This window comes from Maniola jurtina, chromosome 28, assembly GCF_905333055.1.
Source record: "Maniola jurtina chromosome 28, ilManJurt1.1, whole genome shotgun sequence".
In the NCBI taxonomy this organism is placed as follows: domain Eukaryota; kingdom Metazoa; phylum Arthropoda; class Insecta; order Lepidoptera; family Nymphalidae; genus Maniola; species Maniola jurtina.
The window spans coordinates 5,210,100-5,237,361 of NC_060056.1; the positions used below are offsets into that span (position 1 = coordinate 5,210,100).

The following is a 27,262-nucleotide window of genomic DNA, read 5'->3' on the forward strand; positions in this document are numbered from 1 at the left end:
AGTCAGATTCGCACACCGAGGGTTCCGTACTACAGAAGAAATAAAACGTTAAGAATCAATTTGGTTAACGAATCGCAAAACTAACTTTATTTGTAGAGGACAGTCACAACGAACAGACAGACAGACAGACGAACAGACAGACAACAAAGTGATACTATAAAGGTTCCCCTTTTCTTTTAAGGTACGGAACCCTAAAATGATCATGATGATGATGATGACGATGACTGAATAGTAGACATTGGGTGCATTAACTAGTTTGCTTTTGTAAGACAACTAAAAAGTCACTGTGTACAAATGGCCTTTAAGAGGGGTCTCTCCGTCACTCGCTCCATACAAACGTAGTTCGTCACTCATTGGAATACTAACCAATCATACTCAATGGAATTTTGTAGAAACGTTCCGGGAACTAATATCTATATGTCTGTGGTTTTCCAGATTTCCGTTATAATATTCGGTTTCATAGTTACGCGGTCTTAAAAATTCACATAGCCCCTGTAATATTAAAACTACATATTTTTAGAAAAATCTAAAACACCACAGGCACAGATATTAGTTTCTAGAATATGTCTGCATTTAATTGAAATTGGGACTACGATTGTATGGAGTAAGTGACGGAGAGAGCCTTGTTAAAAATATTATGTATCAATCCGGAATATAATATTTTTTGTGCACTATTTATTACATCATGCATTAGGTATGTTATTGGCATACATATTAATGATTAAATAATAATTTGGCTTAATGCCAATGACTTCAATGCACTGTTCTAAGAACCTATAAAATGCCGGTGCGGTAATCAGTTGTATTATTATTGACGGTAACTTCAACTCAGTGACTTCAATACCAACATGAAGAGCGTAACCGTCTGCCTGGTGGCACTGGTAAGTTATGAACTTTTTATTAATAAAGTTGAAAACTAAAACCCGACTGCGATCGTCTTAATAAACGCTGAAATATTATAGTAATAGTATATTTCATTACAAGTGCGGAAAGGCTGTCATTGCAAAGAGTTCCGACAAATGTCTACCCGAGCCGAGGCGTAGCTGAAGGCGAGGGTCGACAGTCGGAACGAGTTGCAATGACGGTTCCGCACGTGTACTGAACGACTATTTTTAATACAGTTGCGAAAAAATGAAGCAATTTAATAAAATAATAAAAACACAATAAACTCAACTAACTTAATTTAAAACAACTTTATTGTTAATAGATATAAAAAACTAGGGACGAAATTACTCATTTTAGGCAACCAACAACTAAACTCGCAAAGAAAATTTCTAAAAAATGGCGCCAACCGTAGAATATAAGCAGTTTTTTTTTCTTCGCCCATTCTGGTAGGCAAAGGAAACTATGCCCATACAGCAAAGTCTTCCGTATAAGTTTTTTATTGATATTAAATGAAAATGAAATTTAATGAGATGAAATGAAATGAAACCTAACCAAACTCATTCAATCAAATCATTAAATCTGATATTGAAACAAATTAGTAGCTTCTTTTTAGAAATGTACGTATTTGCATGAATCATAAAAACTTCTATGAATTTTTTTAGTAAAAACTTCATGGTTGGTTTTTCTTTTTAATATTTTGACAGTTGGGAAAGAAAAAGCACTAGTGCGGGAAAGGTAAAAAAAAAGCACGAGTATGTAATAGCCCACATCCCGAACGCTATACGTCCCTGCAATACGCCACTTTTTGAGCAACTGTATTAAAAAATTGTTTTTCTGTCGCTTGGTATATTTAAATGTTGTAGCACATAATTTATATTTATGAAATTAGAATTTTCTCCTCTTTCATTTGACACCTCACTCGATACAATGCAAAAAAAAAATTTTGGAGACCCCCACTTTTTTCATGTAACATCCGTTACGTCAATTTTTTTCGTATCAAATGTAGCCTATGTCACCCGGACCTTTACGACGAATCGATTGACACCTCATGCACCAAAATCGGCCCAGTAGTTTAGGCACTACGGTGGAACACACAATCTGGATACAAACATACACACCCACATACATACATACATACATAGACTGCTAAAATCATAACCCTTCCGTTTAGCTTTGCCGCTGTCGGGTTATAAAGTATAATGCATACGACTTCGTCTTTAAAGGTTTTTTAGAAAGTCTGTGGGAACTCTTTGATTTTCGGAAATTTTTGAATTTGACTTGTTTCAGACTGTGTTCACCACCTTATTCCTGGAGTCTTCCTCCGCTGCTGTTCAAGTAAAAGAATCCGTAAAACAATTAATTGATGAAAAACTGACTGTTAATGAAGGGATTATAGCTAGCGCTAAGAAAAATGCAGATAACGCTTCGCTAACAGCTGAAGGTGGTCTCAAAGAAAGTTTAACCCGAGTTAGCAACTGGTTGAAGAATAAACTAGAACTCACCGTTAAATTGCACAAGGAAATTAACAACTTGTTAAATGATGGTTCTATTGAAGCTCTCAAACCAATCTCAGCTGAAGTTTCCTTAGCTGCCGCAGCACATAAAACCCAATGGGCAGAGTTAAGCGGAAATCTTCGAAATGACAAAGTCAAGCAAGATTTGAACGAGAAAGTGAACACCATCTTTGCTAATGCTGGTGTGATAGATGAAAAACTTAAAGAATTGGTATCAGAAGCAAAAAATTAAATAAATAAATACAGTGGAACCTCTTTAACTTGATCCCCGTTAACTCGAAACCCTCTTTAAGGCTGAGATCTATAGAGTGCACTTAGAGTTTGCTCCGTCTTAAGACACTGTTAGAATGAGACAGCGTTATACCGCTGGCATAAATCTGTCCCGTTTTAACTGAAACTTAAGTTTCATCATTTTCTACTTTTTAGTGTTTTTGGTTTTTGAAGTCGGTTTTATTTTTCTTTTGAAAATTTTTTGTGATTCACAAATCTCAAAAAAGAATACCCGTCTGTTTGTTGTGGGCTCTTCTCAGACCTGGGTGCGTTTGGAACCCTCCAAGCTTTAGTTTTCCATCCATCCATCCATCAGCCTGTATGCGTCCACTGCTGGACATAGGCCTGTCCAAGCTTTAGTTTTAAGTTTACATAATTCATTATCACCACTATATCACTATATCATCTTACAAATCTACAATTCTGACAATCAAAAGGTTGTACAATATAATACCTACTTTTTTTTAAATAAGAATATTAGTCATGCTAATCATGACTAAAACTCCCCTTTCCCCTCCAATTAAGCGTCAAGCTTGTGCCAGGAGTGGGTACGACAATAGTGCAACGGGTGGGGTTTGAATCGCCGACCTTTCGGAATTCAGTCCGCTCCTCAACCGTTGGGCTACCGAGCTACTTTGAATAAATGATTTTGAGTTTTTGAGTTGTGTGAAACCCTAAAACGACCACAAAAACCTTATCTTGTAAAAGTTAAACACTGCAAAAATAGTATCATGGAGACAGGTAATATTTATGTAAGTAATTTCTAAATAAACAAGGCTTAAAAAAGAGTTATGTCAATTGTGCAGTATAATTTTCCATTCTTATCTCTGCTCAGATAAAGAATCAAGATGTACTCGACATTGGAATAATAATACCTTGTTAGAGTTGTTGTTGTTGTAAGCTAAGTGTATAGAAAAGCTCTATTTAGAATGATAAAAAAAAACATATTTTTTAGGGTTCCGTACCTCAAAAGGAAAAACGGAACCCTTATAGGATCACTTTGTTGTCTGTCGGTCTGTCTGTCCGTCCGTCGTGTCTGTCAAGAAAACTTACCAAGGGTACTTCCCGTTGACCAAGAATCGTGAAATTTGGCAGGTTGGCTTTCGGATGTTTTCCTTTACTTGTGCTATAAGACCTACCTACCTGCCACATGATTCTAGGTCAACGGGAAGTACACTATAGATTTTCTTGACTGACACGACAGACGGACACACGGACAGACAGACGGACAACAAAGTGATCCTATAAGGGTTCCGTTTTTCCATTTCAGGTACGAAACCCTAACAAAAAAGATATTCAAAATAAAAATATGTATCAACCCTGAAAATAATATTTACTGTACACTATTAACATTATGCATTATGTTATTGACATAAAAAATTGGATACTTAACAGGGCTCTCTCCGTCACTCGCTTCATACAATCGTAGTTCCAATTTCATTTGAATATTAAGCAACCAAAGTCCATGAAATTTTGCAGACATATTCTAGAAACTAGTATCTGTGTCTGTGGTGTTTTAGATTTTTCTAAAAATATGTAGTTTTAAAATTACAGGGGCTCAAAGATTTGTATGTAAATTTTTAAGACCGCGTAACTTTGAAACCGAATAACAGAAATCTTGAAAACCACAGACATAGATATTAGTTTCTAGAATATGTCTGCAAAATTTCATGCACTTTGGTTTCTTAATATTCAAATGAAATTGGAACTACGTTTGTATGAAGCGAGTGACGGAGAGACCCCTCTTAAATGATGATAATACGGGCTTTGGTGCAAACAACTTCAATGCATTGTCCTAAGTATAAAAAGTCTGTGCAGTAATCAGTAATATAATTGTTCAGTGAGACTGCAACTGTCAAAATGAAGAGCGCAACCGTCTTCCTGGTGGCACTGGTAAGTTAAATATACATTTTTAATTTCAGATACAAGTTAGCCCTTGACTGCAATCTCACCTGGTGGTAAGTGATGATGCAGTCTAAGATGGAAGCGGGCTAACCCGGAAGGGATATGATAGTTTTCATTAAACCCATACCCTTTTGGATTCTACACGGCATCGTATAGGAATGCTTAATAGGGTATTTTACTCTAATTTTTTTATTACTTTATTATAAACTAGGATAAAAATAATGACGTAAACTGAAAAAATTAATTAAATCGATCAAATAACAAAAAAGTTATATGCATTTAAATATTTCAGCTACGCTAAATCGCTTGGCGGCATGGCTTTGCCAGTAGGGTGGTAACTAGCCACGGCCGAAGCCTCCCACCAGACAAAGTCACCTACGTAATGATTAGGTATACCTAATTTATTAGATATTTCATATATGAAACCATAAAAAGGAAAAACAGATAGACAGACCTATTAGTACCTACGCAAATATACACACAGATACACTTTCGCACCAATATAATAGAAGCATGGATACAAATGGATATTTTTCAATTAGCTGATGCCCGCGACTTCGTTCGCGTGGATGTAAGTTTTTTAAGAATCCCGTGGGAACTCTATGATTTTCCGTGATAAAAAGTAGCCTGTGTGCTAATCTAGGCTATATTATCTCCATTCTAAATTTCAACCTAATCCGTCCAGTAGTTTTTGCGTGAAGGAGTAACAAACATACACACACACACACAAACTTTCGCCTTTATAATATTAGTGTGATTTGTCTCGTTCCAGACTGTGTCCTTCACCGTATTCCTGGGAACTTCCGCCGCTGCTGTGGATTCAACAACTGGAGGCAGTATCAAAGTCAACGACTCCGTACAAAAATCCCTTATCGCAATCCTGAATGTGAATTCAGGGCTTATAGCTAGCGCTAAACAAGATGCAGACAATGCTATAGCTACTGCTGAAGGTAATGACAAAGAGACCTTGGGCGAAGTTAGTGCTTGGTTGGATGACAAAGGAGAAGTTATCAATCAATTCAAAAATGAAATAAATAGTGCATTCGACAGTGGTGATAATGAAAATCTCGCACAAGTATCAACTGCAATTACCGAAGCTGTTGCAGTGAAAAAAGCTGAATGGTCAAAATTAATGGGAAAAGTTGAAAATGGCGAACTTAAACGGAATTTGAATGAGAAGGTGAATGCCAACTTTGCTAATGCCGATTTAGTGGATGTGGCAGTTAAAGGCGTTGTATGCCAAAGTGCCTAAACGTTACGAAGGGTCTCCGTCACTCACTCCATACAAACGTAGTTCCAATTTCATTTGAATACTAAGCAACCAAAGTCCATGAAATTTTGCAGACATATTCTAGAAACAAATATCTGTGTCTGTGGTGTTTTAAATTTTTCTAAAAAATTTAAGTTTCAGAATTACAGGAGCTCAAAGATTTGTATGTGAATTTTTAAGACCGCGTAACTTTGAAACCGAATATTTTAACAGAAATCTGGAAAACCACAGACATAGATATTAGTTTCTAGAATATGTCTGCAAAATTTCATGGACTTTGGTTGCTTAATATTCAAATGAAATTGGAACTACGATTGGATGGAGTAAGTGACGGAGAGAGTCCTGTTAAGCAAATGAATAGTTTGTTCACAAGAACGCGGGTGTTGATGAGCAGGATCCCAGTATCGTCAGACCTTAGTTATTTTCTGAAATACAAAATGTTTGGGATAGAGTAGTGATACATTTTTTAGTATATACAGGTGTAACCGTATTCAATTCATTTTTTTTTTATTCACCATAGGTAAGCGCTTGACCACAATTACACCTGATGGAAAGTGATGATGTGGTCTAAATGGTGATGATGTGGATAGTGAATAAATAAAAAAAAATTGTTTTTGTCAAAATCTATCGAATACGAAACGTAAAAATACGAATGAGTGCACACGCGTACGTTTGTTTTGTGTGGCGGCCATTTTGAATCGTATTTTTGCAAAAACTAAGATTAATTGAATAATGAATGGGTGCACAAACGCTCTAACACTACTCTAGAAAATAAGTAAGGTCTGGCAAAATCTTTTTTTTTACATTTTGTTACTGTTATAAATTGTTATTATTTTATTTGAGTATTGACATAATAATATTATATCATTAGTGGCACATGAAATAAATAAATACTTACATTTCATTTAATTTTGTCGTGTTATTGATTTTAAATACACAATTTGTCTGCATCGAAAAATTTTAAAAATAAATAAATTACATTGCATTTTATAAGTTGATTTGTTTTATTTAACTTTATTCAGCAAGTATTAAATTAAAGTGTTGAAGTTTAAAGATAAAGTAAGGCCTCATTCGCACGAGAGCTTTTTTAACGTCCGTTAAAAAAGCGTTCAAATAGAATAAATGCATTCCCAAGTATCTGTTCACACGTCAACGCTTTTTTAACGCTCGTGTGAATTAGGGCTTAGAAAAAGCTAAGCTCACTCGACTTCATACCTAGGTACATTACACGTGTAGCTAAACAGAAATTATTTTTTACTTTTTAGTGTTTGTGGTTTTTGAAGTCGGTTTTATTTTTCTTTTGAATTTTTTTTTTGAATTTATAATCTGGATTTTATTATATTATATGAGCGCATATAAAGTAAGCAAGTAATATTTTATTGTGCACTTTAACATTTATAAGTGTAATATAACAATGCTGACATTTTTTTATTACTTAATGACTTTATCATATTATGACATCCATATTCCCAAACTAATATTATAAGTCTAGAAAGTGTGTCTGTCTGTCTGTCACTGTGTCAGAGTCAATCCGTTTAATCAATTTTGACGGAAGTTGGGCCTTACTCCTTACCAATCTTTTTTTTTTTATTCACTATAGGCAAGCGCTTGACCACAATCACACCTGATGGAAAGTGATGATGTGGTCTAAGATGGGACGCGTTTACCTAGATCTATCTGTTTAGCTTGCATTTCGGAAACCGAATAGCATACCTGTAGGTTACTTTTTATCCCGGAAAATCAAAGAGTTCCCAAGGGATTTTTAGGCTTCCATACCTAAAAAGGAAAAACGGAACCTTTATAGGATTAATGCTATAACAACCTTGCTTAATTACAGGACTTTCTCCGCCACTTACTCCATACAATCGTAGTTCCAATTTCATTTGAATATTAAGTAACCAAAGTCCATGAAATTTTGCAGACATATTCTAGAAACTAATATCTGTGCCTGTGGTGTTTTAGATTTTTCTAAAAATATGTAAGTAGTTTTAAAATTACAGGGGCTCTAAGATTTGTATGTGAATTTTTAAGACCGCGTAACTTTGAAACCGAATATTTTAACAGAAATCTGGAAAACCACAGGCATAGATATCATTTTCTAGAATACGTCTGCAAAATTTCATGGTCTTTGGTTGCTTAATATTCAAATGAAATTGGAACTACGTTTGTATGGAGCAAGTGATGGAGAGACCCCTTGCGTTGTCACAACTAGGCCACTCGTCCCTCTTACAACTTGCATTACTTTTTATTCCAAAAAAATCAAAACGATTAAAAAAAAACCGAAATCCTCGCGAACGAAGTCGCAGGCATCATTATTTTAATCAATGTACTTAATAGATTAAATGTATAATATATTGAATATTGCTCTAATATGGATAAAAAGTCTGTGAAGTAGTAAATTTTGTTATTGTAAGGTAACAAGAGTCAAAATGAAGAGTGCTACCATATTTCTGATAACAGTGGCAAGTATCTATACCTACTTAATTTTCACCCGACCACGGCAAAGATTTTAGCAGTCTTTATATGTATGTTCCTATGTATGTTTGTGTTTTATGAGTGTTCCACCATAGCGCCTAAACTATTGAGCCACGTACATGACGTGATTTCTAATACTATTCCAATTAGAAAATCTAAAAAACCAGCCAAGTGCAAGTCAGACTCGCGCACCGAGGTTTCTGTAGTCGGGCATTTTTTCCGACATATTGTCATATTATTACATTAAGCAAGTGTAAATTAAAAATTTATAACACCCCCGACAAGTGAAGGTTACAGTAACGAGAAAAGACCTGATAACTTTCAAACGGCTGAACCAAGCGGCTGAACCGATTTTCTTGGACTATTCCGCGCCTACGATCCAAAGTATCCGAGATCCGAGTTTTCCAAAACATCATTTTCAAATAAATAATTATGTATCTAGGCAACGTCTATCTTGCAGCTTGACATTTGTCAATTGACATAATATTATGAACCTAACGGTTATCTAACCTTATTTTCTACAAGAAAACTAGAAAAGAGCTGATAACTTTTAAACGGCTGAACCAATTTTTTTGGATTATAGCTAAGAACACTCTCGATCAAGTCACCTTTCAAACAAAAAAAAGTAAATTAAAATCGGTTCATTAGTTTAGGCGCTACGGTGCCACAGACAGATACACAGATACACAGATACACAGACACAGAGATACACAGATACACACGTCAAACTTATAACACCCCTCTTTTTGGGTCGGGGGTTAATTAATAAAAATCTGTTTTAGAATGTACAGGTTAACTATTTCATATGATACTCCACTTGTTACCGTTATCTTACTTTGAAACTGGAAAATATTAATTATTTTTTCATGAACACATTTTAATTATTTTTTTGTTATGTAACCACAAATTCACGGTTTCCAGATTTATTCCTTTACCTGTGCTGTAAGACTTACCTAGTACCTACCTGCCAACCATCATCTATCATTTCATGGTTCTATGTCAACGGGAAGTACCCTATAGGGTACCTAACTAAACTAATAGGTTTTCTTGACAGACACGACAGACGGCCAGACAGACAGACAACAAAGTGATCCTATAAGGGTTCCGTTTTTAACCCCCGACCCAAAAAGAGTGGTGTTATAAGTTTGACGTGTGTATCCGTGTATCTGTCTGTGGCATCGTAGCTCCTAAACTAATGAACCGATATTAAATTAGTTTTTTTGTTTGTTTTAAAGGTGGCTTGATCGAGAGTGTTCTTAGCTATAATTCAAGAAAATCAGTCCAGGCGTTTGAAAGTTATCAGCTCTTTTGTAGTTACTGTAACCTTTACTCGTCTACTATTTACACTTGTTCCTTTTGAAGTACGGAACCCCAAAAAGATGTAATAATAGATTTTACTTGTTCCAGACTATTTCCAGCCTATTCCTGGAATCTTCCACGGCTCCCAATCCACCACCAGGAGCAGGCTTAGAAGACAGAGTCAAAATAGACGATTCCGTAAAACAAGAAATTTACAGACTGATTGACTCTAGTGAAAATGCTCTAACTCGCGCTATAGAAATTATAGCAAAAGCTTTACTTAAAGCTACTGGTGATAATAAAAAGAATTTAACTGAAATCAGTGCCTGGTTGGACAATTTAGAAGGAATTTCTAACCAACTACATAAAGAAATCAAAGATGCGATTGCTATTGGCTCAGTGAAAGCTATTAATAAAATTGTACCTGAAATTTCTGAAGCTATTGAAGGAGTTAACGCCGCACTTGTTGAATATACTAAAGTCGTTAAAGGCAAAGTCAAGGCTGGTTTTAACAAGGAAATAGAAATTGTTGTGCGTAATGCTACTAATGCTAGGGAATTACTGAAGAGTGTTGAAGGTGTTGATGCTGTCTAAGAAACGTTTATCCATACTATCCATATCTATACTAATAAATAAAATTGGAGTGTCTGTCTGTAATTTCGAAATAACTACCGCATATTAAGGTCATATGGTTATTTGAACGATACTATAACTGAATCACACGTTTTTAAAATTTTTGTCTGTCTGTCTGTCTGTCTGTTTGAAAAGGCTAATCTTGGGAACGGCTGAACCGATTTTGACGGGATTTTCACAGACAAGTAGAGAATTGACCAGGGAGTAACATAGGCTACTTTTTTAACCGACTTTCAAAAAGGGAGTTGTGTTTTTCTACCTATGTACACCGAAATCTCCGAGATTTCTGAACCGATTTGCGTCATTTCTTTTTTAATCGATAGAGGAACTTTGCGACATTGTTTCATAAAAAATTTGGAGTCCAACTCCTCAATACTGATGCTGCAGGGGATCTGACCAATCCACGCGGGCGAAGCTGCGGGCATCAGCTAGTTAATATTATAAATGCGAAAGTGTGTCTGTCTGTCTGTCTATCTTTCTGTCTGTCTGTCTGTCCTCTTTCACGGCCCAACAGTGTAATCGATTCTGACGTTTGGTACAGGGTTAGCTCATACCTATAGGCTACTTTTTATCCCGGAAAATCATAGAGTTCCCGCGAGATTCCTAAAGACCCATCCACTTAACCGTAATTGACATAGGCAACTTTTTATCCCAGAAAATCAAATAGCCCCCACGTGATCTTTAAAAACCTAAATCCACGCGGACGGAATCGCGGCTATCCTCTAGTGATGTAATAATTAATTTGGTAAACTTAAAACTTAAGCTATACAAGTGTTCCAAACGCGCCCAGGTCTGAGAAGAAGCCTACAACAAACTTTGATGTTACTTTTTTATATTGTTATAATATATTTTAATAATTTATTATAATTATAATCATGTTGTTATATTATTTTTTATTACATCGAATTGATTACATTAAATAAATTGCATTGCTTTTAATTGGTTTTGAGATTTTATTTAACTTTGGCTGAATCTGACCATCCGCCATTTATATCAAGGTATCATCAACATCATGATCAACCAATCACCGTCCCACTACTGAGAACAGCAATGCGCGGGACTTCAATTGCTTTTATACATGGCATAATATTGTATATCAAATCTTTGAAAAGAGCAACCGCCGAGTTTCTTGCTGGTTCTTCTCGATAGGAAAGGCATTCCGAACCAGTGGTAGATGCTTTTGACCATTCAAAAGATCTTGTAAAAGTCTAATTGAATAAAAATATTTTGAATTTTTAATTTTGAACAGGTCTCCTTTCAGAATGAGAATGGTTTAGGCCAAGTCTACCACGCTGGTAAAGTGCGGATTGGCGGACTTGGATTAATGACAAAAGTAATACAGAAACAACTGTAAATTAAAAATTTATAACACCCCGACAAGTGAAGGTTACAGTAACTAGAAAAGAGCTGATAACTCTCAAACGGCTGAACCGATTTTCTGGAATTATAGCTAAGAACACTCTCGATCAAGCCACCTTTCAAACAAAAAAAACTAAATTAAGATCGGTTCATTAGTTTAGGAGCTACGATGCCACAGACAGATACACACGTCAAACGTATAACACCCCTCTTTTTGGGTCGGGGGTTAAAACACATACAATGCACAAAATATAGGCAGGTAAGTACAATTTGGCGGCCTTAACGCTACCTAGCGATCTCTTCCAGGCAATCAAAATGGTGCAAGGACATAGTTGTAGATATAAGAGGTTCACACACTTTTGAGAACCTAATGGAGAACTCTCAGGTATTCTCACGATGTTTTCTTTCCCCGTTAAAGCAAGTGATACTTATTTAATTGCTTAAGAGGGGTCTCTCCGTCATTCGCTCTATACAAACGTAGGTTTCTCTCATGGAATACTATCCAATCATATTCAATGGAATTTAGTAGAAACGGTCCGGGAACTAATATATATGCCTGTGGTTTTCCAGATTTACGTTAAAATATTCGGTTTCAAAGTTACGCGGTCTTAAAAATTCACATACAAATCTTTGAGCCCCTGTAATTTTAAAACTACATATTTTTAGAAAAATCTAAAACACCACAGGCACAGATATTAGTTTCTAGAATATGCCTGCAAAATTTCATGGACTTTGGTTGAAATTAGGACTACGATTGTGTGGAGTAAGTGACGGAGAGAGTCCTGTTAAGTGCGGATCGGCAGACTTCACACACCTTTGAGAACTTTAGGCAGTACTCTCAGGTATTCTCACGATGTTCTCTTTCCCCGTTATAGCAAGTGATATTTAATTGCTTAAAACGCACGCAACTCCAAAAAGTTGGAGGTCGATCGAACCCCGAAGCTTCCGAATAAGAGGACGGTGTGTTAACCACCAGGCTAGGTACCTATGATACTTATGATAAGATAAGTGATGCAATAATATGCGTCAAAGTAAATCAAATTGATGAAAAAAAACCCCGGCCAAGTGCGAGTCAGCCTCGCGCACCGAGGGTTCCGTAAAAAAATACCCGAGGTATTTTTTCCGACAGATCGCACGATAAATGAAAAAAATTTATGCATGAAAATAAATAGAAATCTGTTTTAGAATGTAAATTGTACAGATAAGGTAAAGCCCTTTCATTTGATACCCCACTTGGTATAGTTATCTTACTTTGAAAATATTAATTTTATTTGTTCATGAACACATTTTAATATTTTTTTTTTGTGATGTAACCACGGTTTTCGGATTTTTCCCTTTACTTGTGTTATAAGACCTATCTCTACCTGCCAAATTTAATGATTCTAGGTCAACGGGAAGTACCCTAGAGGTTTTCTTGACAGACAGACAAGTTAGGCAGACAGGCAGACAACAAAGTGATCCTATAAGGGTTCCGTTTTTCCTCTTGAGGTACGAAACCCTAAAAATTGGGTGCAAGTAAAGATAACCTTAGATAATAAATTTTATATTATCTGAAAGGCGATGCAATTTATCTACTAAATGCAATTTATCTATTAAAATTATCTACTAAATTACAATTAAGAGAAGTTTGCGTAGCGCTCCCCTTACGATTCCGTACAAACGTAGTTTGGTTCTCATTTGAATAGAATACCTACCTAACCAATCCATATTACCTAACTGAACGAAATACAAGGAACCCAAAGCTTAATCACACTATCACACTAATATTATAAAGGAGAAAGTTTGTATGTGTGTATGTGTATGTTTGTTACTCCTTCACGCAAAAACTACTGGACGGTTTGGGCTGAAGAATGGAGATAGATTATACCCTGGATTAGCACATAGGCTAATTTTTATCCCGGAAAATCAAAGAGTTCCCACGGGAATTTTAAAAAACCTACATCCACGCGAACGAAGTCGCGGGTATCAGCTAGTTGCTATAATCCGCTGAAACTGACAAATCTGTATGGTGCAACATGCAGCATGCGATATGTGCCGCCCTCCCTCCCACTGCTAAACATGCAGGAAAAGCCAGCCACCAAGCAAGCAATACGCAACACCACGCAGCACCACACAAATCCCAACACCACTCGACGCACGTTTCGCCCCGACACCGGAGCATCCTTAGGAGCTATGGACTTAGTAGACCTTACAACGTACAATAATTGTAAAAAATTGCTTTGCAAGTGGTTTTGTAACTTTTAACGTAAGCAATATTTCTTTAAAATTAAAATGTACGAGCATAGTTCTTCATTATTTCTACATCTTTTGTAAAAATTATGAAAATTGGACTACATTTACAGGGAGAAAAGCGTTATCGCTTTTTGTATGAAACTTTACAACTAGACAATCCTCTTAGTACTCAAATGAGAGACAAAATACGCTTGTTTAGAGCCCAATACAAATAAACTCCTTTTGATTATTTATTAGATATTGATTTTTCTTCATTGACGTCTTCAATATTATACTAATTATTTATTATCGATCTAGAATCTTATCATTTAATCATCTTCTATACTAATATTATAAAGAGGAAACCTTTGTATTTTTGTATGTTTGTATTGAATAGGCTCAAAAACTACTGGACCGATTTCAAAATTTCTTTTACCATTACTTAGAGGGATTCTTCCGAATCCGTATAGGCTATATTTTTATCCCGGAAAATAGAAAAAATAAATGTCCACCCGTGCGAAGCCGGGGCGGGTCGCTAGTAATATATAAATTGATGCTTGTATGTTCGTATTATACGACGTTGAAACTTTGTACCGATTAAGTTGGCACTTGCGTGATGGTTTCTGGTCAGCAACGTACAATAGGTGGCGTGGTAGTCATCCAAAAAATTTGTTACATAAAAGTTGAGATTAGGTATGAAAGAGGCATTGCGATTTGCAAGGCAAGGCAAGCTTGTTATACAGAGTGTAATTAGAATGCTAGCGAAAACGTGTCCAAAAAAGTCAAAAGTCATAATTATTTATTCAGAGTAGGTACTATAACTGTACTCCTTTTGATGGTCGGAATTGTTATATTTGTACGATATAGTGGTGATAATTAATTACGTAACTTAAACTTAAGGGTTCCAAACGCGCTCAAGTCTGAGAAGAGCCCACAGCAAACTCAGCCGGGTATTCTAAAATTCGTGGTGCTATTATTATAGTACTCAAATACAATCAATACTAATAACCATTTGTCTTACATGACATTTCAAATCCGCAATATACGTACAAAACAGCGTACAAAACTCGTACTCAATGCCTCGCCTATGACGCGGCATTGACCCAGGGGCGCCTATCTACGCAACGTTCGTTGACCTCTAGCGTCAGTCAGATGTTTTACTTGCTATACATTCCAAATGTTTGTAATGTACAGGTATTTTCGCGTTTTTCGAGGTATCTTATCAGTAATCATCAGTACTAGCACCTGTCTTTGTTTTTACTACGGTCTACACCCTGTATAAGTAGGTAGGTACCTATGATTGCTATAAAAAGTCCGCAGCGGATAGCGTTATTATTCATTACTCACTAATCATTAATTAATTAAAGTTACCTGATTTTCAACTCTCAAAAATGAAGAGTGCAACCGTCTTTTTGATGGCAGTGGTAAGCAAACACCAATTATAGACAAAGAAATTAATATAGGGCTTTCTCTGTTACGTAATCTAGGTAAAAGGTGACTGACTGACTGATATATTCATTAATAACTAGTTAGTATTTTTATTTTACTTTATTTTAAGGCATAAATTTTGTACATTGTAAACTTTATTATTGTTTAATAATAATTATTTTTTATTTCTTTTGGCACAAGTTGTGACACCTAATTAATAAGTTATATATTTAATAATGTGTGTGTGTATTTATAGATTTAAGAATGTATTAATATTATAATTTTCTGGTGTCCAAATAAATAAATAAATAAATATATCCTCAATAGCTCAACGGTTGAGGAGCGGACTGAAATCTGAAAGGTCGACGGTTCAAACCCCACCCGTTGCACTATTGTCGTACCCACTCCTAGCACAAGCTTAACGCTTAGTTGGAGGGGAAAGAGGAATGTTAGTCATGATCAAAAATGACTAATATTCGTTAAGAGGGCTCTCTCCGTCACTCGTTTCATACAATCGTAGTTCCAATTTCATTTGAATATTAAGCAACCAAAGTTCATGAAATTTTGCAGACATATTCTAGAAACTAATATCTATGTCTGTAGTTTTCCATATTTCCGTTAAAATATTCGGTTTCAAAGTTAGACGGTCTTAAAAATTCACATACAAATCTTTGAGCCCCTGTAATTTTAAAATAATATTTTTAGAAAAATCCAAAAAACCACACGCACAGCTGATATTAGTTTCTAGAATATGTCTGTAAAATTTCATGGATTTTGGTTGCTTGATATTCAAATGAAATTGGGACTACGATTGTATGGAGTAAGTGACGGAGAGAGCCCTGTTAAGTTAAGACCTAATCTTCGATTGATTCAAATACGATTTTGATTTGTTCCAGGCTTCCACTCTATTCCTTCAATGTTCCACCGCACCAAATTTACCAGCGAGCGAAATCTCTGACACTACAGCAGGCTACATTGAAATTGAGGAATGTTTTAAAGAATTCATTCACAAATCTATCGAAATTTGCCAAAATGCTTTGGAAAACGCTCAAACAGTTATGGCAGATGCTTTGCTAAAGGCTACTGATGATGAGAAAGAGTTACTTGTCCATGCTGTTAATTGGTTGAATGAGTATTTAGCAGTTGTTTTGGCTGAACTACCAGAAGCATTAATAGATGCGATGAACAGTGGCTCTGTTGCAGCATTAAAGCAAGTTAATATTGATATGTTTACAGAGATAGATAGGACTACAGCTGATTTGGCTGAGTTCAAGAGAATTCTTCCCGAGGGAGAAGCGAAAGAGGATTTCATTGTGGCAATAGAAACTATTACGGGTACTGCGACCATAGCTGGTGAAGCATTAGACAAGTTACTGTCTGGTTACAACATAATATGTTGATACTTCTGTTGATTATGGCACTTCATACATACTAATAATATAAATACGAAAGTGTGTCTGTCTGTCTGCTACCTTCTCACGGCCCAACAGTTTAACCGATTCTGACGAAATTTGGTACAGTAACCCTGTACCAAATGACATAAGCCGGGAGTTATACAACTCCCTTCGGGATATGGCTAACGCCCGGGAGATGTATGGCTAACTCCCGGTTTATGCCATTTCGCTGCAACATTACATTCTTCTAATATATGTATAAAACACTAAAAATGTTTCACTAAAAAAAGAACCCTATTAATGTCACTCTACTGTCTGTCCGTCTGTCTGTCTGTCCGCTTGTCACATGTCTCTAGCTCGTAGACGAAGCAAACATAATACGCTAGATTAGTAAATTTATATGTAGACGAAATAAGTTATATAATACGTTTTGGATTAGTAGGTAGTTATTTATATCGTTTAACAGGGCTCTCTCCGTCACTTTCTCCATACAATCGTAGTTCCAATTTCATTTGAATATTAAGCAACCAAAGTCCATGAAATTTTGCAGACATATTCTAGAAACTAATATCTGTGCCTGTGGTGTTTTAGATTTTTCTAAAAATATGTAGTTTTAAAATTACAGGGGCTCAAAGAATTGTATGTGAATTTTTAAGACCAAGTAACTTTGAAAACGAATATTTTAACAGAAACCTGGAAACCACAGGCATAGTGTTGGCAACCCATGTCCGGTATTGGTGGTTGTGCTGTGGTCGTGACGTCAGCGTTATATCTGTGGTGAAAAAGAGGGCGAAGAGGGGTGAAACGTCAACTGAACTTTTGGTTTTGGACGCTAAATGAGTAACAATTGAATGATTATACGGGTTGATTTAGTTATTTGGAGTTTAATTGATAATAATAGATAAGTATTAGTTTCTAGAATATGTCTGCAAAATTTCATGGACTTTGGTTGCTTAACATTCAAATGAAATTGGAACTACGTTTGTATGGAGCGGGAAACGGAGAGACCCCTCTTAAACAAAAATAAATAAATAAAAGTTTATTTGAATGGAAAATCTTTTTATTTCTATAATCCTTGCCAAATGCAACCCTATCTATGCTGACAGTTTAAATTACAATGACATGTAGTTCAACAAAAACTCACAAAGATCTTCTTATCTTGTAAAAGATAAATACTGTCTGCCAAAATTGTATTATGGACATGTTATTATGGAGATAATTACGAAACTAATTTCTAAATAAATAAATGCTATAAGGAGTTATGTCAATTATGCAATAGAATATACCATTCTTATCTCTGTATGTCTTTGTATTTATAGCTATACTTTTGTTTTACACGTGATAATAATATATGGTGATAATATAGATACCTACCAGTTTTTAAGGTTCAAAGACAAGTGTAAATTAAAAAATAACACCCCCGACAAGTGAAGGTTACTTAACGTGAACTAGAAAAGAGCTGATAACTTCCAAACGGCTGAACCGATTTTTTTGGATTATAGCTAAGAACACCCTCGATCAAGCTACCTTTCAAACAAAAAAAACTAAATTAAAATCGGTTCATTAGTTTAGGAGCTACGATGCCACAGACAGACACACAGATACACACGTCAAATTTATAACACCCCTGTTTTTGGGTCGCGGGGGTTAATTAAATAAAACAAATCAAATTTCACAATGTCATTTATTTAAAAGGGGTCTCTCCGTCACTCGCTTCATACAAACGTAGTTCCAATTTCATTTGAATATTAAGCAACCAAAGTCCATGAAATTTTGCAGACATATTCTAGAAACTAATATCTATGTCTGTGGTTTTCCAGATTTCTGTTAAAATATTCGGTTGCAAAGTTACGCGGTCTTAAAAATTAACATACAAATCTTTGAGCCCCTGTAATTTTAAAACTACACATTTTTAGAAAAATCTAAAACACCACAGACACTGATATTAGTTTCTCGAATATGTCTGCAAAATTTCATGGACTTTGGGTTGCTTAATATTCGAATGAAATTGGAACTACGATTGTATGAACCGAGTGACGGAGAGAGCCCTGTTAAGTATTCTAGCAAATTTTTAGGACATTCGTGATAGGAGATATGCATAAAGTGCACAAACTATTTTTCTTTTGCTCTGTTACGTTTGTTGTTTTGTGTAACAATAAAGATTTCATCCGTCCATATCTACAAACCGCTTAGTAACTCGTCAAGTGCGTCACCAACCACGTTCGCGTTATACAAAACTTGGTCATTGATCGCCCGATTCAAATTATCTTTCACCTCCCCATCCGGCATCGCTTTGTTGAAACCAACCATATACTCCGTAGTCTCTTCAATAGCTTCAGCGTTATCAGCTCTAATCTGTTTCAGGTCACCAACCAAACCGCTATCCATTGCAGCGATCATTTGGTCTGGTAATACATCAATAATGATTGTCAAATAATCATATAGCCAGGTATTGAAATCAGTTAGAGCAACTTTCTTATCGCCAGTAGCTTTCGGCAATTCTTCTCCTACAATATTTTGTGCATTAACCAAACCATCTTTACAGCCATCAATGGCTTTGTAGACAAGCTGTCTAAACGATTCTGTAATTTCGATGACGTCACCTTTAGTGTTGGAGAGCTCGCTTGCTGGTGGATTCCGTGCGGTGGAATATTCCAGGAATAAAGTGAGGACAGTCTGGAACAACACAAGTTTATACAAGACTAGCTGATGCCCGCAGCTTCGCCCGCGTGGATTGGTCAGATCCCCTGCAGCATCAGGATTGAGGAGTTGGAATCCAAATTTTTTATGAAACAATGTCGCAAAGCTCCTCTATCGATTAAAAAAAAAATACGCAAATCGGTTCAGAAATCTCAGAGATTTCGGTGTACATAGGTAGAAAAACACAACTCCCTTTTTGAAAGTCGGTTAAAAAAGTAGCCTATGTTACACCCTGGTCAATCCTCTACTTGTCTGTGAAAATCCCGTCGAAATCGGTTCAGCCGTTCCAAAGATTAGCCTTTTCAAACAGACAGACAGACAGACAGACAGACAAAAATTTTAAAAACGTGTGATTCAGCTAAGGTATCGTTCAAATAACCCTATGAGCTTAATATGAGGTAGTTATTTCGAAATTACAGACAGACACTCCAATTTTATTTATTAGTATAGAGTATAGATTAAAAAATCAATTCAATTCAATTCAAAATATTTTTATTCAATTAGACTTTTAAAAGTTCTTTTGAATCGTCAAAAGCATCTACCATAAGTTCGGAATGCCTTTCCTACCGAGAAAAACCAGCTAGAAACTCGGCGGTTGCTCTTTTCAAAGATTTACAATATTAAAAGTATGCTCCTAAAAAAAGCTTATTATACAATCGAAGATTATGTGAATGACAAAAAAAGCTTGGATTTAACTCGCTCCAGCAATACACGGCGCTGCAATTGCTTGTATACAGTATGGCATATTATTGTAAATTGATTACTTTAAAAGAGCAACCGCCGAGTTTCTAGCTGGTTCTTCTGGGTAGGAACGGCATTCGGAACCCGTGCTAGATTATTTTGACGATTCAAAAGCACTTGGAAAAATTTAATTGAATAAAAATATTTTCAATTTTGGATTTTTGAATTTCAAGTCAAAGTCAAGGTTTATACTTTTACTTGGACTTAAACCCCCCCCCCCCCCCCCCCCCACTCACCTCCCGTTAACCGTTAGATAAAGTTTATCTGATGGTTAACAACCACCAGGCCCTAAATTAAATAAATTACATTGCAATCACTGATACAATCCTATACATGATAATCATACATATACATTGAGTGCTAAAATCAAACCCTTCCTTTTGACTTTGCCGTAATCAGGTAAAAATAGGTTAGCCCGCTTCCATCTTAGACTGCATAATCACTTACCACCAGGTGAGATCGTAGCCAAAGGCTAACTTGTAATGGAAATGAAAAAATAAAATAAACTTACAACTGCCACCAGAAAGACGTTTGCACTCTTCATTTTGAGTCTTGAGAATTGAAATTAATTTTCAATAATGATCAATGAATTATATCAATTGCTAAAATGCAACGACTTTTATATACCTATACTATACAAGCTCATTACATGGCATGCGTTGCAATTTTTTTTTCACTAACCCTTGAATGCAATCTCACCTGGTGGTAAGTGATGATGCAGTCTAAGATGGAACCGGGCTAACCTGGAAAGGGGTTTTTTTTTTCTTTATTTATTTAAGGGCTTTGATACATTTAAAAGTACATGTCAGCCCTATTATAATCTAATTAAATACAACAATACAGCAAAATTCTTAATCTAACAAAATAAGTCTTTCTCACTACCCATAATTTGATTTAGAAAGCAGCCATGAATGAGATGTCAATCAGTTCGTTGTTATGGTCTGGGTGACGTAGGCTACATTTTATAGGAAATAAAGGAAAGGGGTATGGCAGTTTTTACCCGACTACGGCAAAGCCAAGAGAAAGGGTTATGATTTTAGCATTCTATGTATGTATGTATATGTATGTTTGTGTCAGATTCTGTGTGTTCCACCGTAGCGCCTAAATTACTGGGCCGATTTTGATGAATGAGATGTCAATCAGTTCGTTATTATGGTGTGGGTGACGTAGGCTACGTTTTATCTATACTACTAATAAATAAAATTGGAGTGTCTGTCTGTAATTTCGAAATAACTACCTCATTTTAAGCTCATATGGTTATTTGAACGATACCAACACTGAATCACACGTTTTTAAAATTTTTGTCTGTCTGTCTGTCTGTCTGTCTGTCTGTCTGTCTGTTTGAAAAGGCTAATCTTCGGAACGGCTGGACCGATTTTGACGGGGTTTTCACAGACAAGTAGAGAATTGACCAGGGAGTAACATAGGCTACTTTTTTAACCGACTTTCAAAAAGGGAGTTGTGTTTTTCTACCTATGTACACCGAAATCTCCGAGATTTCTGAACCGATTTGCGTCATTTCTTTTTTAATCGATAGAGGAACTTCGCGACATTGTTTCATAAAAAATTTGGAGTCCAACTCCGCAATCCTGATGCTGCAGGGGATCTGACCAATCCACGCGGGCGAAGCTGCGGGCATCAGCTAGTAGGAAATAAAGTTGAAAACTAAAACCCGACTGCGATCGTCTTAATAAACGCTGAAGTATTAGAGTAAATTTGTTTTTCTGTCCCTTGGCATATTTTAATGTTGTATAGTACATTTATATTCATGAGCTCAGAATTTTCTTCTCTTTTATTTGACATCCCATTCGATACAATCCTCGGAGACCTCCACTTTTTGGGTTCCGTACCTCAAAAGAAAAAACGGAACCCTTATAGGATCACTTTGTTGCCTGTCTGTCTGTCTGTCCGTCCGTCCGTCCGTCGTGTCTGTTAAGAAACCTATAGGGTACTTCCCGTTGACCTAGAATCATGAAATTTGGCAGGTAGGTAGGTCTTATAGAACAAGTACAGGAATAAATCTGAAAACCGCCAATTTGTGGTTACACCATTAAAATAAAATTAAAATGTGTTTCAATTTTCAAAGTAAGATAACTATACCAAGTGGGGTATCATATAAAAGGGCTTTACCTGTACATTCTTAAACTATCTAAGATTTATCGTGCAAAATGCCCGAGTACGGAACCCTCAGTGCGCGAGTCTGACTCGCACTCGGCCGGTTTTTTTGATGTAACATCCGTTAGGTCAATTTTTTTCGTATAAAATATAGCCTGTGTCACCCGGACCTTTACAACGAATCAATTGACACCCCATTCATCAAAATCGGCCCAGTAGTTTAGGCGTTACGGTGGAGGAAGACATCAGGCGAGTCTTTGAAAGCCGCTGGATAGCGGCGGCGCAAGACCGTGGCGTGTGGAAGTCCCTACAAGTCCCCAATGGATGTCCATCGGTTGTTGATGATGATGATTGAATTCAAAATTCAAAATATTTTTATTCAATTAAACTTTTACAAGTGCTTTTGAATCGTCAAAATAATCTACCACTGGTTTGGAATGCCGTTCTTACCTAGAAGAACCAGCAAGAAACTCGGCGGTTGCTCTTTTCAAGTATTCAATTTGCAATAACATGCCATGTACAGAATATTCAATGCGCAGAAACCCGCCAGTACAGTTTTATTATTATCGACTAGCTGTGCCCGCGACTTCGTTCGCGTGGAATAGTGACTTTTCGCGCTTTATATAGCCACGGACGCTCAGGCGCGAGGCGCCGTGATTCTTTAAATTGACATAACTTTTTTATTTATGAACCGATTGACATGAAATAAACACTAAATCCTAAGTGAAGCTTACTACAATATATTAGTGAAAACCGTATCTAAATCGAATAAGCCGTTTCTGAGATTAGCGTGCACAAACACACAGACAAACAGACAAACAGACAAACAGACAAACAGACAAAAAAAAATTAATTACAATTTCGGGTTCGGCATCGATATAATAACAACCCCTGCTACTTTTTTTTATATATTTCCATTGTACAGACACCACTTTTCTACAATTTTATTATATGTATAGATTGAAATTTAATAAGATAAGAATCACGAAATTAAGTCAATTAAATCGTTATTAAGTAGATAATTTTACTAAAACGCATCGTCTTTCAGATATTTTCCACGGTAATCTTTTTTTTTTTTTGCCCCAAAAATAAAAACATGTAAGCACTAGTGACCCGCCCCAGCTTCGCACCTGTAGCTTATTACAATTTTCCGTAGGGATCTCTTATTTGTCTATACTAATATAATAAATAAAATTGGAGTGTCTGTCTGTAATTTCGAAATAACTACCGCATATTAAGGTCATATGGTTATTTGAACGATACTATAACTGAATCACACGTTTTTAAAATTTTTGTCTGTCTGTCTGTCTGTCTGTCTGTCTGTCTGTCTGTCTGTTTGAAAAGGCTAATCTTGGGAACGGCTGAACCGATTTCGACGGGATTTTCACAGACAAGTAGAGAATTGACCAGGGAGTAACATAGGCTACTTTTTTAACCGACTTTCAAAAAGGGAGTTGTGTTTTTCTACCTACGTACACCGAAATCTCCGAGATTTCTGAACCGATTTGCGTCATTTCTTTTTTAATCGATAGAGGAACTTTGCTACATTGTTTCATAAAAAATTTGAAGTCCAACTCCTCAATCCTGATGCTGCAGGATTGAGGAGTTGCCCGCGATTTCGTCCGGGCGGATTTAGGTATTTTAAAAATCCCGTGGGAACTCTTTGATTTTCCGGGATAAAAAGTTGCCTATGTCAATTCCCAGGCGCTATCTATCGCCAGTTCGCGGGTAGTAGTCGGGGTTTAGTGCTGTTTAATTAAGCATCATTGTCGTCAACCGCAAGTCTATTACTTATTCCTTTTTTTTTTTTTTAGTTTTACTTTTATTACAGCATTTAATTAAAACAATAGTGAATAGGCATAGGTAAACGCGTCCCATCTTAGGCCACATCATCACTTTCCATCAGGTGTGATTGTTGTCTTAAGCGCTTGTCTATAATGAATATTAAAAAAAGTAATTGAAAAAAATACATAAGTGAATATCTTACCACTGCGACTAGAAAGATGGTTGCGGCCTTCATGTTGAAAGTTGAAGTCACTTTCAGTAATGTTATGAATACCGCTCACTGCGCCGACTTTATATACTTTAAGAGGGCTCTCTCCGTCACTCGCTCCATACAAACGTAGTTCCAATTTCATTTGAATATTAAGCAAACAAAGTCCATGAAATTTTGCAGACATATTCTAGAAACTAATATCTATGTCTGTGGTTTTCCAGATTTCTGTTATTCGGTTTCAAAGTTACGCGGTCTTAAAAATTCACATACAAATCTTTGAGTCCCTGTTATTTTAAAACTAAGTACATATTTTTAGAAAAACCTAAATTCAAATGAAATTGGAACTACGATTGTATGGAGTAAGTGACGGAGAGAGCCCTGTTAATTGGAACAATAACTTAAAAGACGACAGTAAAAAAGTCAATATTAAAGTTAAAATCATATAATAAAGTTAAAAATACATATAATAAAATTGTAGAAAACTGGTGTCTGTACAATGGAAATATATAAAAAAAAAGTAGCAGGGGTTGTTATTATATCGATGCCGAACCCGAAATTGTAATTAATTTTTTTTTGTCTGTTTGTCTGTGTATTTGTGCACGCTAATATCAGAAACGGCTTATTCGATTTAGATACGGGTTTCACTAATATATTGTATTAAGCTTCACTAAACATTTAGTGTTTATTTCATGTCAATCGGTTCATAAATAAAAAAGTTATGTCAATTTAAAGAATCACGGCGAACATTTTTAACGTTCCTACATGCTGCCCGAAAAGTCACTATTCCACGCGAACGAAGTCGCGGGCACAGCTAGTAATTAATAAGTATTAAAATTTTCCATGTCAATAACATATCAATTGTGTAAATGTAAACATCTTTTTACAGTATTTTTAGGGCTGCAGCAATTTCTTTTTAACCCCCGACCCAAAAAGAGGGGTGTTATAAGTTTGACGTGTGTATCTGTGTATCTGTGTATCTGTGTATCTGTCTGTGGCATCGTAGCGCCTAAACGAATGGACCGATTTTAATTTAGTTTTTTTTTGTTTGAAAGGTGGCTTGATCGAGAGTGTTCTTAGCTATAATCAAAAAAAATTGGTTCAGCCGTTTATGAGTTATCAGCTCTTTTCTAGTTTTCTTGTAGAAAAGAAGGTTAGATAACCGTTAGGTTCATAATATTATGTCAATTGACAAATGTCAAGCTGTCAAGATGGACGTTGCCTAAATACATAATTATTTATTTGAAAATGATGTTTTGGAAAACTCAGGTACTTTAGATCGTAAGCGCGGAATAGTCCAAGAAAATCGGTTCAGCCGTTTGAAAGTTATCAGGTCTTTTCGGTCTTTTCTAGTTACTGTAACCTTCACTTGTCGGGGGTGATATAAATTTTTAATTTACACTTGTTGTCATCATTCATGCATTTCATTTATCTGCTTTCATGAAAATTTTATCATAAGACGTCCACAGCTGGACGTATGCTTCTTGTATCTCCACGCGCCACGGTCTAAATGGGTGAAAATGCGCTCGTAAGAGGTTTATGTAGAATAGAATAGATATTTATTCAAATAGACTTTTACAAGTGCTTTTGAATCGTCAAATAATAATTTACCACTGGTTCGGAATGCCGTTCCTACCGAGAAGAACCAGCAAGAAACTCGGCGGGTGCTCTTTTCAATTCTTCAATTTATAATAATATTCCATACTATACAAGCAATTGCAGCCCGCGCATTGCGGGAGCGAGTCTAATCCATGCTTTTTTATCATTTACATAATCTTCGATTGTGTAATAAGCTTTTGCCAGGAGCATACTTTTAATGGATTTTTTAAACTTGTGTAAAGGCAAGTCTAATATTGACTGTGGAATTTTATTATAAAATATTACACTCATTCCCACAAATGACTTTCCCACTTTTCTGAGGCGGAGCGTAGGAGTTGCGAGCTTATTACGGTTTCTAGTCTGCCTATCGTGGAAGTCACCGATTTTTTTGTAACTGAGAATGTTTTGTCGTACAAAAATTATATGTGGCATGATTTTCAAAAAAACGAATTAATAATATGTTTATGTAGGTACTTAGGTGACCTTGATACCGCAAAGTGCCATCCCTAACCTAGCAGACTGCATTTTCTGCCACATTATTTTATTTGCCATCCCATTTACTGAAAACATCTGCACTTGTTTTGTGACCCTGAAACTACAAGATATTCCTGCACACTTGCATTTTTACGCTCCTACTCTCCGCCTCAGGAAGGTCTTAAATAGTAGATTGTATCATAAGGGAGCAAAATAATATTATTACGGCGCTTTTTTGAATCCAGAGTGAAGTGAGGGATTCTTTTGTACAATCCTTAACGTAGCGAGGGATTCAAGGTACGTCGCCCGAGCCAAAAATATTTTGCGCCCGAGTGATACACTCTACTTTTCATCAGCCTCTATGAGGAAATAAAAGGCGCCTCATATTTTATTGTTTCTAATATTATTATTTACCAAGTCGTCCTTTTCGAATAGATGGGATGAAAATTTCATTTAAATCCGTTCAGTAGTTTTTTCGTGATGCACGTACAGACAGACAGAGAGACATAAATTTAAAAAAAAATTGTTTTGGGCTCTATATCGATAATAATGTTTTCTCCGATCAAAATTTTCAAAATGTATTAAATACTAGCTGATGCCCGCTGCTTCGCCCGCGTGGATTTAGGGTCTGAAATCCCGTGGAAAAGTTGTCACAAAGTTCCTCTATCGATTAAAAAAAAATTACGCAAATCGGTTCAGAAATCTCGGAGATTTCGGTGTACATAGGAAGAAAAACACAACTCCCTTTTTGAAAGTCGGTTAAAAAAGTAGCCTATTTTACTCCCTGATCAATCCTCTACTTGTCTGTGAAAACCCCGTCAAAATCGGTCCAGCCGTTCCGAAGATTAGCCTTTTCAAACAGACAGACAGACAGACAGACAGACAGACAGACAGACAGACAGACAGACAGACAAAAATTTTAAAAACGTGTGATTCAGTGTTGGTATCGTTCAAATAACCATTTGAGCTTAATATGAGGTAGTTATTTCGAAATTAC

General features: G+C 36.0%; 1 protein-coding gene and 1 long non-coding RNA gene across 2 annotated transcripts; one reads left to right on the forward strand and one right to left on the reverse strand.

Annotated features, from left to right (window-relative positions):
* Window positions 1-2,634: 2,634 nt before the first annotated feature.
* On the reverse strand, window positions 2,635-26,086 carry LOC123879613. Its single transcript, XR_006799042.1, has 3 exons — window positions 26,077-26,086; window positions 17,867-17,877; window positions 2,635-2,693 (listed from the first exon to the last, which is right to left on the reverse strand). It is a non-coding gene; the product is annotated as an uncharacterized LOC123879613 (long non-coding RNA).
* On the forward strand, window positions 4,517-5,841 carry LOC123879609. The gene is made up of 2 exons (XM_045927400.1): window positions 4,517-4,562; window positions 5,347-5,841. The coding sequence occupies exons 1-2, from the start codon at window positions 4,530-4,532 to the stop codon at window positions 5,824-5,826; spliced, it is 513 nt and encodes a 170-aa protein (XP_045783356.1). The 5' UTR covers window positions 4,517-4,529; the 3' UTR covers window positions 5,827-5,841.
* Window positions 26,087-27,262: the final 1,176 nt, after the last annotated feature.

Bases quoted from the DNA above. Each gene is read 5' to 3' on its own strand.
- LOC123879609 (XM_045927400.1), top strand. From the start codon at position 4,530: ATGAAGAGCGCAACCGTCTTCCTGGTGGCACTG. The intron at 4,563-5,346 runs GTAAGTTAAATA...GTCTCGTTCCAG, and splicing joins CCGTCTTCCTGGTGGCACTG to ACTGTGTCCTTCACCGTATT.